Source organism: Nycticebus coucang, chromosome 10 (assembly GCF_027406575.1).
Source record: "Nycticebus coucang isolate mNycCou1 chromosome 10, mNycCou1.pri, whole genome shotgun sequence".
In the NCBI taxonomy this organism is placed as follows: domain Eukaryota; kingdom Metazoa; phylum Chordata; class Mammalia; order Primates; family Lorisidae; genus Nycticebus; species Nycticebus coucang.
The window spans coordinates 55,158,495-55,174,431 of NC_069789.1; the positions used below are offsets into that span (position 1 = coordinate 55,158,495).

At 38.2% G+C, this 15,937-nt stretch overlaps 2 protein-coding genes across 4 annotated transcripts in view; both read right to left on the minus strand.

Moving 5' to 3' along the window:
• Window positions 1–1,939: 1,939 nt before the first annotated feature.
• On the minus strand, window positions 1,940–11,630 carry C4BPB (complement component 4 binding protein beta). 2 transcript variants are annotated; one of them, XM_053607949.1, is made up of 6 exons: window positions 10,868–11,630; window positions 10,173–10,343; window positions 8,756–8,932; window positions 4,358–4,451; window positions 2,728–2,854; window positions 1,940–2,146 (listed from the first exon to the last, which is right to left on the minus strand). In XM_053607949.1, the coding sequence occupies exons 1-6, from the start codon at window positions 10,923–10,925 to the stop codon at window positions 2,006–2,008; spliced, it is 768 nt and encodes a 255-aa protein (XP_053463924.1). In that variant the 5' UTR covers window positions 10,926–11,630; the 3' UTR covers window positions 1,940–2,005. The 2 variants fall into 2 exon arrangements, with proteins under 2 accessions (XP_053463924.1, XP_053463923.1); XM_053607948.1 differs by having other exon boundaries at window positions 10,173–10,346; window positions 10,868–11,627.
• PFKFB2 (6-phosphofructo-2-kinase/fructose-2,6-biphosphatase 2) overlaps window positions 10,287–15,937 on the minus strand; it is a 33,492-nt gene continuing 27,841 nt past the window's right edge. For both annotated transcript variants that reach the window (XR_008383262.1, XR_008383264.1), the window contains one exon: window positions 10,287–10,343. The gene's annotated coding sequence lies outside the window, so the exon portion shown is untranslated. The remainder of the gene's footprint in view (window positions 10,344–15,937) is intronic.

The window sequence follows — 15,937 nt, forward strand, 5'->3', positions numbered from 1 at the left end:
TCTGGCTTCTACTCTCTCTTCTGCTGACACATCTTTCTGAGGCATCCCCTTATGTTCAAATCCAAAATGTCTTTAATTCATTTTTGTCTGTAGCCTTTGCCGCTGCTGACAATTTCCTTTTCAAAACTCTCTTTTCCTCTGGCTTCCATTCCTCTAAACCAGGCGTCCTCAAACTTTTTAAACAGGGGGCCAATTCACTGTCCCTCAGACCGTTGGAGGGCTGGACTATAGTTTAAAAAAAAACAAAAAACCATGAACAAATTCCTATGCACACTGCACATATCTTATTTTGAGGTAAAAAACAAAATGGGAACAAATACAATTCACACCGCCGCATGTGTCCCGCAGGCCGTAGTTTGAGGACCCCTGCTCTAAACTTTCCTGATTCCCTCACCTTAATGATGTAGAATAATTTCTCTTAGTTAATGTTGTCTCCTCTTCCTCCTCCTCACTCCTAACTACAGATACACCTCAGGTCCTTCTTTCTTTTAAACTTTCCTCTTTATAGCTTTAATGGCCTTACTTCCTGTCATGGCTTTCACTATTCCTAGTAAGAGGACAGGCCCATAGTACATCTTTACCTCTGATCACTCTCCTAAACTCCAGACTTACACAGTTTCCTCCTCCCCCCACCGGAAATCTCGTAAGCACCTCACACTCAGCACATCCAGAGAAGAACATCTCATTTCCTGCCCAAAAGCTTCATCTTCTCACCCCAACTTTAACCCAGGCTGTCAGGAATAAAATTTCAGACTCACCTTTGAACTCTTCCATCCCCTCACTCGCCAGCATTTAATTCGTTGATAAGTCATTTTGATAGGAGTTTTGCAAGGTGTCTCGTGTTTGCTGCTTCTTTTCCATTTCTGCCACCCTCAAGCCCCTTGAGGTCAACATCGTCTCTTGCATGGACTATTATTGTAAGAGTCCTTTTGTTGGTTTCTCTGTCTCAGATACTTTCAACCAATACTATATATAGTTGTGAGAGAAATATTCCTCTATGTTCTGTCCTTATCACTTCCTTACTTGAAAGGTTTCCATTTCTGTCCACTGTCTACCAAAAATAAATATATATGTATATATTCTCTAAAGTACCACTCAAAACCCCCGTAAACTGACTTTATCTTCCAGGCGTGGCTCTCACCACTTCCCATGCTTCTGAGCCTATTTTTCAAAAATGGGAGGCTGATTTTTGCCTCATATGTTTTGGTTAATTTTTGCCTTATAATTTAGTATTTCATATTAAAATGTGAGATACACTTTTAGCTAAAATCTGAGCTTCCTGTTCTTCTTGCAGAGAGGAAATAAAGCCCTCCACTCCTTATTAATATGATGCTAATTCTTTTTTAAAAAATTCCAGATTAATATGTGGTTACAAAGGATTAGGTTATATGGTTTGCACTTGTTAGGTAAAGTCCCTGGGGTAGTGTATCCCTCACCCAGGAGGTGTGCCATGTCCCCTTACATTGTGCCTGTTAGGCGAGGCACAATCCCCCCTCCCTCTTCTCCCCTTCCTCCAACTAGAATTAATTGAGTTTTTCTCTTGTGTGGGTGTGTATTTGTTTACTGCCTTCAAGTTAGTAATAAGCATACAGGATATTTTCTATTTTTGTGATACTTTACTAAGGAGAATGTTCTCCAACTTCATCCAGGTTAATACAAAAGATTTAAAGCCTTCATCTTTTTATAGCTGAATAGTATTCCATGGTATAAATATACCACAGTTTATTAATCCATTCCTGGGTTGATGGTCACTTGGGTTGATTCTACATCTTGGCAATTGTAAGGTGCTGCTAATTCTTGTCTTAAACAGGTAACCACACTTGGCTTCTTCCCACACCAAGAACAACACACACACACACACACACACAGTCATAATACAACTGCAAGTGATGACTATGAACTTGCATTTCAACCCAATAAGAGAAAAATCTGAAACCAATTTCAGAACCAGGAGGAAAATTTATTCATAGATATATTACTATTACCAATCTGTTCAGCTACAGTGTTACAACATTTTTGCCTTCAACTCAGCTTTCTTCAATTCCAGAGAATATTTCAGTTCCTTCATTGTCAAGTCATCTTCCTTTAATCGTTGTATGAAGTTTTTTGTCGCTTTGCAAAGATCCTTAGTCTCCCGAAAGGCAAGCTGAAAAAAGAAAAATTTTTTAAAGTTACAACTTATGACAGACTGAGACCCAGCCATGTACTCTGAAGCTGGGAGCAGCAGTTAGGTCCCTGAGTGGGAGCTCCGACCCAGGCTAGCTTCAGTAAAGATCTGGGTCTTCAATGTGAAGAATGAGCTACATTTTGGGATTTACATATACTTATCAATACATGAATTGATGTAATATGAACTAAAAGAAGAGTCTCTGTGAAAACGGATCTGTTCAGTGTTTCTTGGAACCTAAAAGAATTTTAGAGACTTCATCACAGCAGTACTTCCAAATCTCAGGCACTGGGTTTGTGCACCTTGCTCTAGGAGGAACACGAGACAGCAACTCCTACCAACAGGGTCTTAAGAAGCATTTGTGATAATGGTGGTTAATAGAAACATCCATATATACAAATGTGAATTAACAGTTTATGAGCCCCTTCTATAATCAAGCCAAGTCCATCTCATTCAAAAACACCCCAAATTGAACAGACATTTACTGAGCATGCACCAGCGGCCATGCCAGGCCCCAGAGAAACGGCTGTGAACGAGACAGACTAGCGCCTCCTACTTACAAGTGCCTTCTCACACTCAGCCAGTGGGACTGGTTTGGGCGCTTTCTGGATCAGCTCACACAATGGAAGCGCACTGCTCCAGTCCCCATCCGTGCAATGCTGCTCCTGCGTGCCCACTAAGCGGTACCTGAACAGAAATTAAAGGCTTAGCCTCTCCACCTTCTAACCAGGTAACTGAGGCTGGTTTTGTGTGGTGGTATTTCAGTATTTCATTCTGTAATGGAACCCACCTCCCCGCTCCTGAGCTTAAGTTATCTCGGTATTACATAGCAGTTATAAAATTAAAACTCTCTCTTGGTGGGTACGGAGGACCCAAGTGATGAGTCAACCCATAAAACAGAGAAGTGAGAAATTCTGGATCAGTGTGTTTATGCACACAGTTTTTTGGTGAAAGGAATAAGGAAAGAAGAATTGTATCATTCAATTGAAGAAGGCATCTGTCATCTTAACTCTGCAAAAGAACAGAAAGTGAGAATCACCCCTCTAATAAATCTTAGTGAATGGGTTAAAAAGGAGCAGTAGCTTTTAATCAGAAAAAAATATATAAGTTGACTGCAGAGTCTTTTCGAGGTATATAGTGAGATCGGGCTCCAGGGAAACCATGTGACTCTGACTTAATAAGATTGTGGCAAGGACATGGATGGAACCTGTGGTATATATACCGTGGAATACTATTCAGCCACAAAAAGATAGAAACTTCCTATCTTTTGTATTTACCTGGATGGAATTGAAGAACTCTTTCTTTAGTAAAATATCTCAAGAATGAAAAAGCAAGCGCCCTATGTACTCAATAATAATTTGAAACTAGCAGATGGACAACTACAGGTCCACATGAGAGAAAAATGCAATTAAATTCAAGTGGGGGGAGTCAGAGAGGGGTTCGATAAGCTCTCAGCTAATGAGTACACTGTAGGGGTGTATGGCACACCTCCTGAGTAAAGGATGCAACTACAACTTGGACACTTCCTAACAAATGCAAACAATGGAACCCAATTGTATGTATCCTTATATTAGTCAAAAAAAAAAAAAATTGGGACAAGGGAAAGAAAAGGCTAGAAGATCTGTCAGGTGGGTGGCCATACTTTAATTAAGATGCTGTAAGGGTTTATACAGGCAGGCCCTGGGTTATGAACAAGGTAAGGTTCTGGAGGTTTGTTCTTAAGTTGAATCTATATGTTAAACTGCAATAGGTGCATTTACCTGTTACTTGTAATGTCCTCTAGTCCCAAGTGTGAGTCAGACATCATTTGGACGTTTGCAACTCAGGGCCTGCCCGTACTCTAAGTCTTTGTATTTCTAAAGTTTTGGGGTTTTTTAATTTTTTTTATGTTTGGGGGTTTTGTTGTTGTTCTGTGCTTCTTTAAAAACACACACATTTTAAATACTTTCTCTTGTCTTAACAAAAAGCAAAAAGTGACCCTTTCATTAGGATAAATAGGATCCTTTAAGAGGATGTCTGTTTTCTAGAAACTGGGGGGAGCTAGCTGTAGGCTAACGCAGCTCTCAAAATAGGAATGAGCTCAGAATCGTGTAGGAAATACAGGGACAAGTTGGGCATAGACTGGGTCATTCCCTAAAGGTACGCAGCTGAGGGGCAAGCTCTCCCATTTCACAGGCTGTGTGCACTTACCCCTCTTCACAGTGATAAGTAATGGTAGATCCAAAAGTGAAATTATTTCCTTCAAAATAGCCATGAGGTGGATTCCCCGGAGGGCCACAGTCTCCTGAGAGAAAAGAGTGTAGGGGTGAGAGTTGTGAGGGCCAGGTATCCTCAGACAACAGCGTCCCCTAAGTGCAACTGTCTGCACGAGCACCAACATCTGGGACATGCTGTCCATTCATTTCCTTCAGGGTCTGGGAGAGACCCCTCCCCAGGATCATCCTCTGAGCTATTAGGGATTTGAGAGTACTTTCTGACTGGCAGGAGCTCAAGGAAAGAAAGTTTAAGTTGCAGAGACGCCCATTGTAGTGTACAAGAAAGGAAATATTAGACCCTAGGTGAAGGCAGAAGACATAACTTCCTGAGTAGGGAGATAAAGGATGTGAGCTCACATGGAGGATGACATGTGACAGCCCCTATGGGACAGAGTTGTGACATGTGAGAGAGCTTCAGGAAAAAAAGGAGGATGGAGTTAGGAGAGAAGAGAATGAGTCTGTGCAATTGGAAAGAGAGAGTTGGACAAGGTACTAGGAGCTGTCAGTGTTGATTCTGATTTGTTCCCTAACTACATGGTGCTAAAAAATCCATCCTACCCATCTGGACTTTCTTTCTGAAGTATAAGATAAACAGGTTAAATAAAATTATCTCTAGATCTCTTAGATACAGTCTCTGAGATTGTATAAGGCTAAACATATTGATCAAGACTAAGGCTAAATAAAGAATGATCATGTAGGTGTATATTTACATAAAGGTCTTCAAAACAAATGGTCAAGTAAAAACAGCAAATCATAAAAAAGTATGTACAATATAATGTATTTTTTTTAAATACCATCACAGGCTACAACAATGACAACCACAACCAAAAAATAGCCAGGTGCCTGCAATCCCAACTATTTGGGAGGCTGAGGCAAGAGAATGGCTTAGGCCCAAGAGTTTAAGGTTGCTGTGAACTGTGACACCACAGCACTCTACCCAGGGCAACAGACTCTGTCTCAAAATAAATAAATAAATAAATAAATAAATAAATAATAAAATAAAATACTATCACACAAATACCTGCACAGAAACAATGTCTGAAAAGTTATATTATCTAAGTACTCATAACTCTTACCCTTGGGTGCCAGGCTGGTAAGTAATTGCTTTCTTCTTTTCTATATTTTTTCTATGGCAAAGATGTATTACTTGTGCAGTTAAGAGATTGTAAATAATTTTTAAAAGCTCAAAGACTGAGTTCAAAGGCTAAATAGAAGAAAGCAAAATGAATTTCCATGAGTGAATCAGGGGATTCAAGTGTAGCTACTGTTCCTCTGCCTTTCATGAGTATAATTTTAACTGAAAGAGATAACGTGGATCTCGATTCTAAATAGAAAATATGGTTTAGTGACCTCGGGACCTAGGGGGCCCCTTCTGGATCTGGGTGATAAAGTGAAAATTCCTTGTTGGGAACTAGGGTAGGAATTACTGAATTAAAGAGCGTAAAACAGAAAAGGTTTGGAAGAAATAAGGAAATACTTTAAATATGTGTCAAGCTAATGATGTAAAATGATATTGTATGCTTGTAATTTAACTATATATAATATGCATGCATGTTTTAAGGAACCGTAAATCCTCTCATGTAAGACCATAAGTAGTTTGTGCTTTTAAACTGTCTTTATTATTTTTATAGCGACTGCTACAACACATCCAAAGAGTGATATTACTTTACATTCTCAGTGACATAAATGGTGATTTCTTCATATTCCAAGTCATAGTAGATGAAATCAATCTTTTCATTTTTGCTACTCTGATCAGTAACATACTTGTATCTAATTTTAATTTCCACTTCTGTAATTGTTAGTAATGTGCAATATCCTTTCATAAAATTGGAAAATAGAAACACTGTTCAGGGTCATAATTTTTGTTTTTTGGATTTTTTTTGTTTGTTTTGAGAATGTCAAGCTGTCACCCTGAGTAGAGTGCTGTGCTGTCATAGCTCACAGCAACCTACAACTCTTGGGCTTGAGCCATTCTCTTGTCTCAGTTTTTCTATTTTTAGTAGAGACGAGGTCTTGCTTTTTGCTCAGGCTGGTCTCGAACCTGTGAGCTCAAGCCATACACCTGCCTCAGCCTCTTACAGTACTAGAATTACAGGCATGAGCCACCGCGCCCGGCCCCAGGAGTCATAATTTTAGAACAGTCATATTTTAATATACAAACAGCTCCTAGAAATCAGTAAAGATTTACTGATTTACTTACACAATTTTGCCAATATTTTTACAGGATTATCTTTACTGATTTCTAGGAGCTGTTTGTATATTAAAAATATGAACTCTTTAACCATCAAATATGTTGCAAATATTTTCTCTAAGAGTCTGTTATCTTTTAATTTTTTTGATGTCTGTTATCATTTTTAAAAAATTGTTTAGTATATAGAAGTTTTTAGTTAAAAATTTTGGTTAAATCTCCTCTTTTACTCACAGTGAGTAAAAAAGAGGTAAAAAAGAAAAAAAAGAATTTGGTTAAATCTGTCCATTTTCTTCCTTTATGACTTCTTAGTTTTGTGTTTTTGCTTAAAAAGTCTTTCCCCAGCCCAAGGCAATAAATATATTCTCTCATGTTTACAATAATTTAATAATTTTCCTTCCTCTCTCTTATATGTTTATATATATGTATATCTCCATTTGGAATACATTGTTAATATGGTGTGAACTAGAGCCCTAATTTTTTCTGCTTCCAAATAAATAATTATCATATTACCACCAAATATATACTTTCTCCCTATTTAAAATAAGCTGTTCTATTTGTTTATGCCTATGCTTTGCTATTTTAATACATTAATTATACCACCCACAATTTGACCTTTTAACGCTATTTTGCTTGTATCAGAGGTATATTTTACTTACTATCTAATAATACTAGTTTTCCTCCCCTATAATTCACAAAATACATACATTACTCACAATTTTCCAAAAAAAGTCAATTTGCAATGTTACACATGTACTCTTCCAAATGGATTTTAAAATTAATGTTTTGTTTCATGGTTTTTTAAGTTTACAATTCTGGTGGGGATTTCACTGTAATACTAATTCAAGATCACGGTATATCATTTTTATTTTTAAGTCAAGTCTTATTTTACATCCTTTAGTAAATTTTCATATATATCTTGCGAATGAAATTATATTTACATTTCAACATTCAATTAATATTATTCACAGAAAGTAACTGACTTTTCATTATTCATTTTGTTACCAATATGTATTAAAAATTTGAGTAGAATTTCTTGGATATTTAAGTATATTTTTCAAATAATGACATCCCATGACCTACTGATCATTCTAGGAATCTATCCTATAGAAATAATAACAGACATAAGGATGTGTATGTGTATAAAACATTCATTTCAGCATTGTTCTTAATAGCAAAAATATGGAAATAAAACAAATGTCCATCATTATGAGTGATGCATAATAAATTATGGCATTCCTCTATGCAGTTATGTAAAAATAGGCCACAGAGCTATATGTACTGGCCTAAAAAATGTCCATGTATATTATTTTAAATTAAAAAAACAGCACTCTGGGAAGCTGAGGCAGGTGGATCGCCTGAGCTCACAGGTTCGAGACCAGCCTAGGCAAGTGTAAGACCCCATCTCTAAAAAATAGCTGGGTGCTATGGTGGGTGCCTGTAGTCCCAACAACTCAGGAGACTAAGACAAGAGAATTGCTTGAGTACAAGAGTTTGAGGTTGCCGTGAGCTATGACACCACAGCACTCTACTGAGGGTGACGAAGTGAAACTCTGTCTCAAAATAAATTAATTAATTAATTAATTAAATAAAATAAACAATTTAAAAATCTATACAGCAAGGTCCCATTTTGTAGACGTATGTCTACACACACATGATACTTATTTAAACATACTATAGGTGTATGTTTCAAATTTTGTTCTAAAAGTCTGCATACACATAAGGAAAAGTCATGAAATAAATACATCCAGCTGGTTACCTCTGAGACAGATAAACTGTAGTGATAGAAAGAGGGACTTTCACTTCTTATAGATAATTTTGCAGTGGATGAGTTATGGTCCTTGTGTGTGTGGGTGTCTATGTGTATTTTTCAAATAAAAACTAAATCACTATCTACTAGGATGTAAACCTACTTGAGAGAAGAAAAGGCATTGTACAGTTCATTGCTTTCATGTCGCTGGAATCTATCACTCTACTTGAGGTTTCATTCTGAGAGCTCTCCTTGTTTCTTGGCTATTGGTTAGACCCTAAGCCCTTCCCAGGAGCAAAAAGAAGAAGGGAAACACCACAGGGATATTGTGAATGTCTAGGGGGACACTACTAATCAGTATCTTTGGGATTTGTGATTGTTTCTCTAAAACTTACTGCTTTTGCAGATGGGAAAGGGAGGTGCCCAGGAGTGGTCCTCTAGACACTGGCTCCAATTACTGCCCTTCAGGATGTAGTGGTCGTTGCACTTAAAGGTGATTCTGTCACTTACATTTGCAGGCCCCGAATAATTGAATTCACCGTTCACCAGCACTGGGTCAGGACAGTGGCCCACTGAAGAAGAAAACAAGCAGTAATCTAAAAGGGCGAGGCTGAAGCCCCTTACAGTGAAAGCCAGACTTCCTCAGTCTTTAGCGAGAAAATAGAAAATCAGAGCTGAAACTGCATATTTTTAATGGGGCCAGGTACATAGTACTAAACTATATCAGTGCAAGATGAGAAAAGAGGAGGCTGAGCTAAGTATAGCAGGAAAGATCTTAGTCATGCACAAGAATGACATGAATTGGCAATTGGATTTACTAAAAGCTATTAGGCACATAACTAGAAATTACCAATAGCATGTTTATTGTCCTGTTAGGCATGGCTCAAAAATCTGGAGCCTATATTTGAGGTGAGTTTTTTCTTCCCTTTTATCCAGCCAAATACACACTTAACCATTTTTCATTTTGTTTTGTTTTCTCCTGTGATATAGAAAAACAGGAGACAATGCAGAGGAAAGTAAATTTGGTTATATGCATGAAGGGTAATAATGTTGGTATGTTTTACTATAGGTATATATAGGAGAACCCAATTTAGCTATTTTAAAAATACTGATAATAAATAGGATATGGATTACTTATTCTCCACCTATGCAGAAAATACCACAAATGAGTTTTGTAACCTTGAACAAGTCAGTTGGATCTCAGAATCACATTTGTAAATTGACAACATAATTTTCTCCCAGTTCAAAAGTTGTATGATAAGTGAAATAAAATCATATGCTTACTTCGAAATAATAAAGTGAGGATGTTGATGAAACAAGATCAGTCATGTGTTGATGACTGAGAAAGCTATGTGATAAATATATGTGAGTTAATTTGACTCTTCTGTCTTTTGCATATATTTTCAATTTTCCATAATATAAAACATTTTTAAAGCAGCATGAGATTAAACAAGTTATAGCAAGAAAAGTAGTTCTAAATATGTGGAAGAAACTATTTCCGTCTGGTAGATATGATGGATTCTATTCAACTAAATAATGATCAGTGTGTCAAACGGTCTATGAAACTAGTGCCCCATGATCACATTAATGTACACAGCTATGATTTAATAAAATAAATAAATAATGATCAAGACCTGATCATGTACCTTCCAAGAGAAGCTCCACCACTAGAAATGCTTTAATGGTGGACCCTTAGAAATTAAAAACTTTTTTTCTTAAAAGGATGGATTTAACATTATTTATAGAAAGCAGAATGTGAGAGAACATGGTGAGATGAAAATTTGGTCAAAGAAGCAGAAAGATCCAACTTACAGCGGCATTTAGTAGTGGGAGCACTCCATTCCTTAGTGGCATTGCACAGAAGGGTTCTTTCTCCTACCAAGTGGTAGCCCTTAATACAAAAGTAAGTCCCCAGAATCTGTCCTTCTACCTCCTTTGCAACAAATATGCTGTTATCCACTGGGGGAAGCTCCGAACAATTCTCTGCTGGAAGGAAAAAGGAAACAGATTCACTTGGTATCTGGAGGGCTCTAAGGAAGCCCTTATTAGGTCCCTTCATCCAAGTGTCTCTTTCTGGGTTATTCATCTTGATTCCTGTACTCTTCCATGTCGACACACATCCATGTCCTTCCTTTTCCAAGGATTTCCAAAGTTTTATTTCTAAAAGGATAATAGGGATTTCACTCGAATTCCACCACAAGTGGTCCCCTCCTAAACAAATAATCCCCTTCCCAAATAGCAGCCCTGGAATTTATTACAGGTAAGACCTTTCTTGTACTTTTGAAATCGTTACTTTTTTTTTTTTTTTGCTCCCAGGCAGAAAGGGAAAGTAAACAGTAACTACCCACTGCAGGATTATCATTAAGAATATACTAAGATTCCGTTGAGCACAGAGCACTGGCCATTTGAGAAATACCATAAATTTAAATTTCATTAAAACTCTAGACAGAATTTTTCAAACTGATATCAAATGCCTTGTAAGCTGAGTATAAGGAAAGCATACGTACCATCTGAAGCAGAAATCAGCCACACAACCACAAGACAGCACACAAACTGATAAAACATCTGGTGATTACTTGACCCAGGCTGGAATTAACCCAGCCCAGACACCAGCTTTAGTTCAAAATAGATCTTCTAATACCACTTAAGAGAACACTAACCACTTCCCTCCTAGAGAAGAAATGATATTGATTTCCCTTTTCTGGAGAATATGAAAAAAAAAAAATCCTACAACAGGAAATAAGAACAGCAGTAACAACGGGAAATAAGAACAGCAGTAAGGAAGTTGGTATGGAGAGACTTTGCGAAGAGACCCCCCAAAAAAGGTAAAAGAGCTACCAGTTTAAAAACTTAGCTCCGGAAATTTCCCAGTTTCCAGCTCAAATCCAGTTAACCAATCTTTTTGAACTGCAGGTTTATCCTTCCCCCAACAATGTGGGCCAAATGGTCTTGCCATGACCTTGACTTCTGTCAATATTTGCCTATGTTTACAGTCCACCTTCCGCAACTCTTCGCCAGCACTGGGGGAAGAGATCGGTGAGCCAATCCTTGGTGCTTTCCTAAGGAAGATCCACCTTCTAGTTGCTACCTCATCCCCCTTTCCCAAAATACCAGATCTCCTATGACTGTAAGCAGCCCTAAAGAATGAAAGCTCAAGGAAGCAAACTAATCTTACTTGTCTCTGTCCATCCTCAAACTTGAGTAAAACTCCTCTCCAAATTCCTTCTCCAGAATTTTGTGGCCTTAATGGAGACAGAAGACTACTCATATTTATAGACAAGAGAGTTATTAAGTATCCTCACAAAGTTCAGGTTAGATTTTTCTGTCAAATAAGACAAAAAAGGACTTTGTTTTAAAGTGTTTTGGATTGTAGAATTATAGATGGAAAAATAGTATGGGTTTATATTCTATTATGTGTATCTAAAGTTGGATAAATTAGTTAATAAGTATTCACAGGCTCTTTTATTCCCTTGAACATTGAAGACAATTTGATCTACTCCAGATTATTTCCTAGAGAACTGGGGTTTTAACAGGCAAGGTGAAGAAACCGTACTCAGATTGGTTTGATTGCTTTACAAAGGAATGGGAGACAACAATTAAAGAAATCAGAAAGAGCGAGCAGAGGGGCAGAAATACAAAAGCCAGCAATGGCTAATCTGGGGCAAGAGGCATAGAGAACTTTAAAAGCAGCACACACATTGTAGCATGGGAGAGATTTCAGGAAAATTGAGGAAGGACTATTTCAAGAATTTCTACAAGGCCTAGCACTTGGGAGGCTGAGGCAGGTGAATTGCCTGAGCCAGAGCAAGATCTTGTCTCTAAAAATAACTGGGTGTTGTGGAGGGGGTCTAAATTCACAGCTACTTGGGAGGCTGAGGCAAGAGGATTTCTTGAGCCTAAGAATTTGAGGTTGCTGTGAGCTATGACGTCATGGCACTCTACCCAGGGTGAGAAAGTGAGACTGTCTCAAAAAAAAAAAAATTTTTTCTACAATGTGTCATGAATGAATTCCCTTTGATTTTTGTCAAGAGAATTCAAAAAAGACACAAATTGCTCTTCCAATTATTTTTACACATCAGATTAATGTTTCTTGAATGCCTTACCAAAAAAACCTGGACCAGAAAAGATGCCTTATGCAGATTACATAAGATTATAAACTTTGAAAAGATAAATTTTCAAAGGTCAAATTGTGCATGAAGAGTAAACTTAAATTATGAGTTAACTTAGGCCTGCACAATGGCAAGATCAAACCTGATAAATAAAAAATTTAAGTTGTACAGGACCAGAATGTGTTATCCCCAAATATGCAATTTGAACTAGAAGCAAGTGAGATTCAATGGATGCAGAAAGAAGTCTTCCTAAAGTTCTCTTTATGTAACTAAAAGCAGAAACTTCAGAGAAACAAACTGACTAGGGCAGTTTTGTGGCTGGGAAGAAGTCTGGGCTAAGATGGACCCACACAAAAAACTTCTCCATTAGTTTCCTCCATGTATTTACATTCCCAAAATTTGCATTCCTAGAAACTCAGTCTTTTTCCATTGTCTGGTCACTTCTTTGCAAATTTATTGCTCTGTTTTAAGATGCTGTAAAAGTACAAGTTTTACAGTTGTACTTGAGTTTTGAGTTCCTCATGATGAGATTCCTTCCATGGATATGTGCTGCAGGCATTAATAAAGTTTTTGCTTTTCTCTTGTTAATGTGTTTTTTTTGCTTTGTTTTGTTTTGCGGTTTTTGGCTGGGGCTGGATTTGAACCCGCCACCTCTGGCACATGGGGCCGGTGCCCTACCCCTTTGAGCCACAGGTACTGCCCCTTGTTAATGTGTTTTGTCAGTCTAATTTGTAGGGCCCCAGCCAGAGAATCTAGAAGGGTGGAAGGAAAAAATAGTTTGTCCTCCCTCTGACAAAGTAATGACAATCTATGGATCAACACTTATGTGTAACAGACAGAAGTAAACCTTAACGAAAATCAAGCAGCTGGGAGGAGATGGGTAAATTCATACTTGACGGGGACAATGAACACTACCTCGAAAATGGGCATGCTTATAACTTTGACTCAATCTGTGCAAAAGCAAATTATGTAACCCAAACTGTATACCTCCATAATATTCTGCAATTTAAAAAGTCAAATACTATTCTAACAGAATCCAATATGCTAGGAATAAGATAGGGGATGTTAAATGGAAAATTCTGCAATTACTCTGTTCATATTTCACAGTAAAATATATTCAAATTAACTGTAAACTAACATACAAACAAAACCCAAAGTAATGGCAACCTAACTCCTCACGGCCACTTCTCACTTTGATATAGCCCTTCAGACTTGCTACAAGATTGTTATTTTCTCCCCCTATCCATTCCATCCTTCTTCTTTGGTAATTGAACTGTGCAATGGCTGGCACAAAATCACTTAGAACAAAAAAAAAAAAAAACTCCAGCCTGCCTGCCAGCTACATATAGCCATTTGACTACGTTTTGTCCTATAGGATGTAAGTGTAAGTTTGTAAATGAAACCTAGGAAATATCCCTGTAAGAAGTTGGTATGCCCTTCTTGCCCTCCTCCTTCCAGCTGGCTGGAACGCAGATTTTATTTTATCTTACTTTCTATTTATTTAAGAGATAGTCTCACTCTTTTGCCCTAGGCTACAGGGTCATGGCTTCAGCCTAGCTCACAGCAACCTCAAAGGCTTAGGTTCAAGCAATCCTCCTGCCTCATCCTCCTGAGAGGCTGGGACTATAGGCATGCATCACCAGGCCCAGCTCATTTTTAGTAGAGATGGGGTCTTGCTCTTGCACAGACTGGTCTTAAATTCCTGAGCTCAAATGATCTTCCCTCCTGCGTTGGCTTCCCAGAGTGCTAGGCTTACAGTGTGAGCCACTGCACCTAGCCAGAGCCTGACACATTTTAAATCTGATGAGTAATGTGACAGAAGGGCTTGAGTCCTGGATAATTGTTGAAACTTCCATGCCAGTCTTAGACTACTTACCTCCACACTTCATTGTTTTGTTTTGTTTTGTTTAGCAGTTTATGGCAGGGGCTGGGTTTGAACCTGCCACCTCCGGCATATGGGGCCAGCGCCCTACTCCTTTGAACCACAGGCGCTGCCCTCCACAGTTCATTGTTGGGTAGACAATATCCTTCTCTTAAAACCAGGAGCCATTAGTTTAGATTTGATCACATCTTTAGCTGAAACCAATTCTAGTCTAAAACAGCCTGAGTTTGAGTGAAATGACTCAGGAATTTAAATTCAGAAAAGAATATGTAACAGACCTTATTAAATTATGTCCTGATTTCACATGTCATCCATAAATTCTAAAAAGGCAATGAATGAATAGGAAGAGAACCTAGGAAGTGAAAACCAAATGTAAACAATGAGGCAAACGCATCACTAATGAAGGAAATCCAAATGGATAAATCACTTACTCCATGAAACTGGCTGCAGGCATGGTGAAGGGCATTAAACTTTTTGAAGCTAGTTCCCATTAGATCTGAAATGGGGCTTCCCAAGAGTTGCTATACTTCTGAAATTATTTTCCTTAATTGAAAGAAGAAGCTGACCTATGGTGTCTAACCTGGTTTTCACGGATAGAGTGATTGTACACAACCAAAAAAAGGGCACTTAAATGCCCTTGGGAATTCAGAAGGGAGTAGTTGTTCTGCCTGTAAATGGCTGAAGTAATGTGGCTGACATTGGCTTAGCGAGAATAAAAGAAGGAAGATTTTATTCTTTGATGTTTTTAAGAGAAAGAAAATATCACTCTCCATGATTACAGTGATGCTGTCTCATTAAAACCCATGCACATTTCGAAATATTCCAGTGTCCAGTAAAAAAGTGAGTATTTTGTGTATCTTATATATTCCCCTAGTCTGCTAAAAAGTTTGTATGAAATGGATTTCACTTGATTACCTACTTATTTTACATATTAAAGAAGAGAAATGGAGAACAGGGTATGGAGATTATTACCTAGCTCCGGGTTTCCTATCTTGAGGTTCATGGACAGGTTTCAGGTCATGATCTTCCTAAACTGCATACAAAACTTAAGTGTCCACCACTATCTGGGAAGAGAGTCCTTTGCATGTTAAATTCTTAAGTGAGTTCCAGAAAATGAATGTAGGTTGGATGATGTAGAATATTTTTAGAGACCATAAACCTTAGTGATGGGCTATTGCCAGACTTCCACAGGAAACACCAATGAGGTTGTCACCCACAAGGGCAAGCTAGTGAGCCTTCCTCACAGTCCTAAGTGAAGATCCTGGAGAGGTTTAAGATATAGTGTAATAATTAAAGCTATAGAAGAAAAGCAAATTATGACTATCTGCCAATACTGGAGCACTCTCTGAATAGTCATAGTCTAATTCTAGTATCTTTGTTAAGTTACCAGTTACCAGCTACATTTAAAAACCGTACATATACCGAGGGTGGCGGGTTCAAACCCGGCCCCAGCCAAACTGCAACCAAAAAATAGCTGGGCGTTGTGGCAAGCGCCTGTAGTCCCAGCTACTTGGGAGGCTGAGGCAAGAGAATCGCTTAAGCCCAGGAGTTGGAGGTTGCTGTGAGCTGTGTGAGGCCACGGCACT

Bases quoted from the DNA above. Each gene is read 5' to 3' on its own strand.
- C4BPB (XM_053607948.1), bottom strand. From the start codon at position 10,925: ATGTTTTATCAGTTTGTGTGCTGTCTTGTGGTTGTGTGGCTGATTTCT. The intron at 10,347-10,867 runs GTACGTATGCTT...TTTTCCTTCCAG, and splicing joins GCTGATTTCTGCTTCAGATG to CAGAGAATTGTTCGGAGCTT. The intron at 2,147-2,727 runs GTAAGTAGGAGG...TTCTTTTTTCAG, and splicing joins CTGAGTGTGAGAAGGCACTT to CTTGCCTTTCGGGAGACTAA.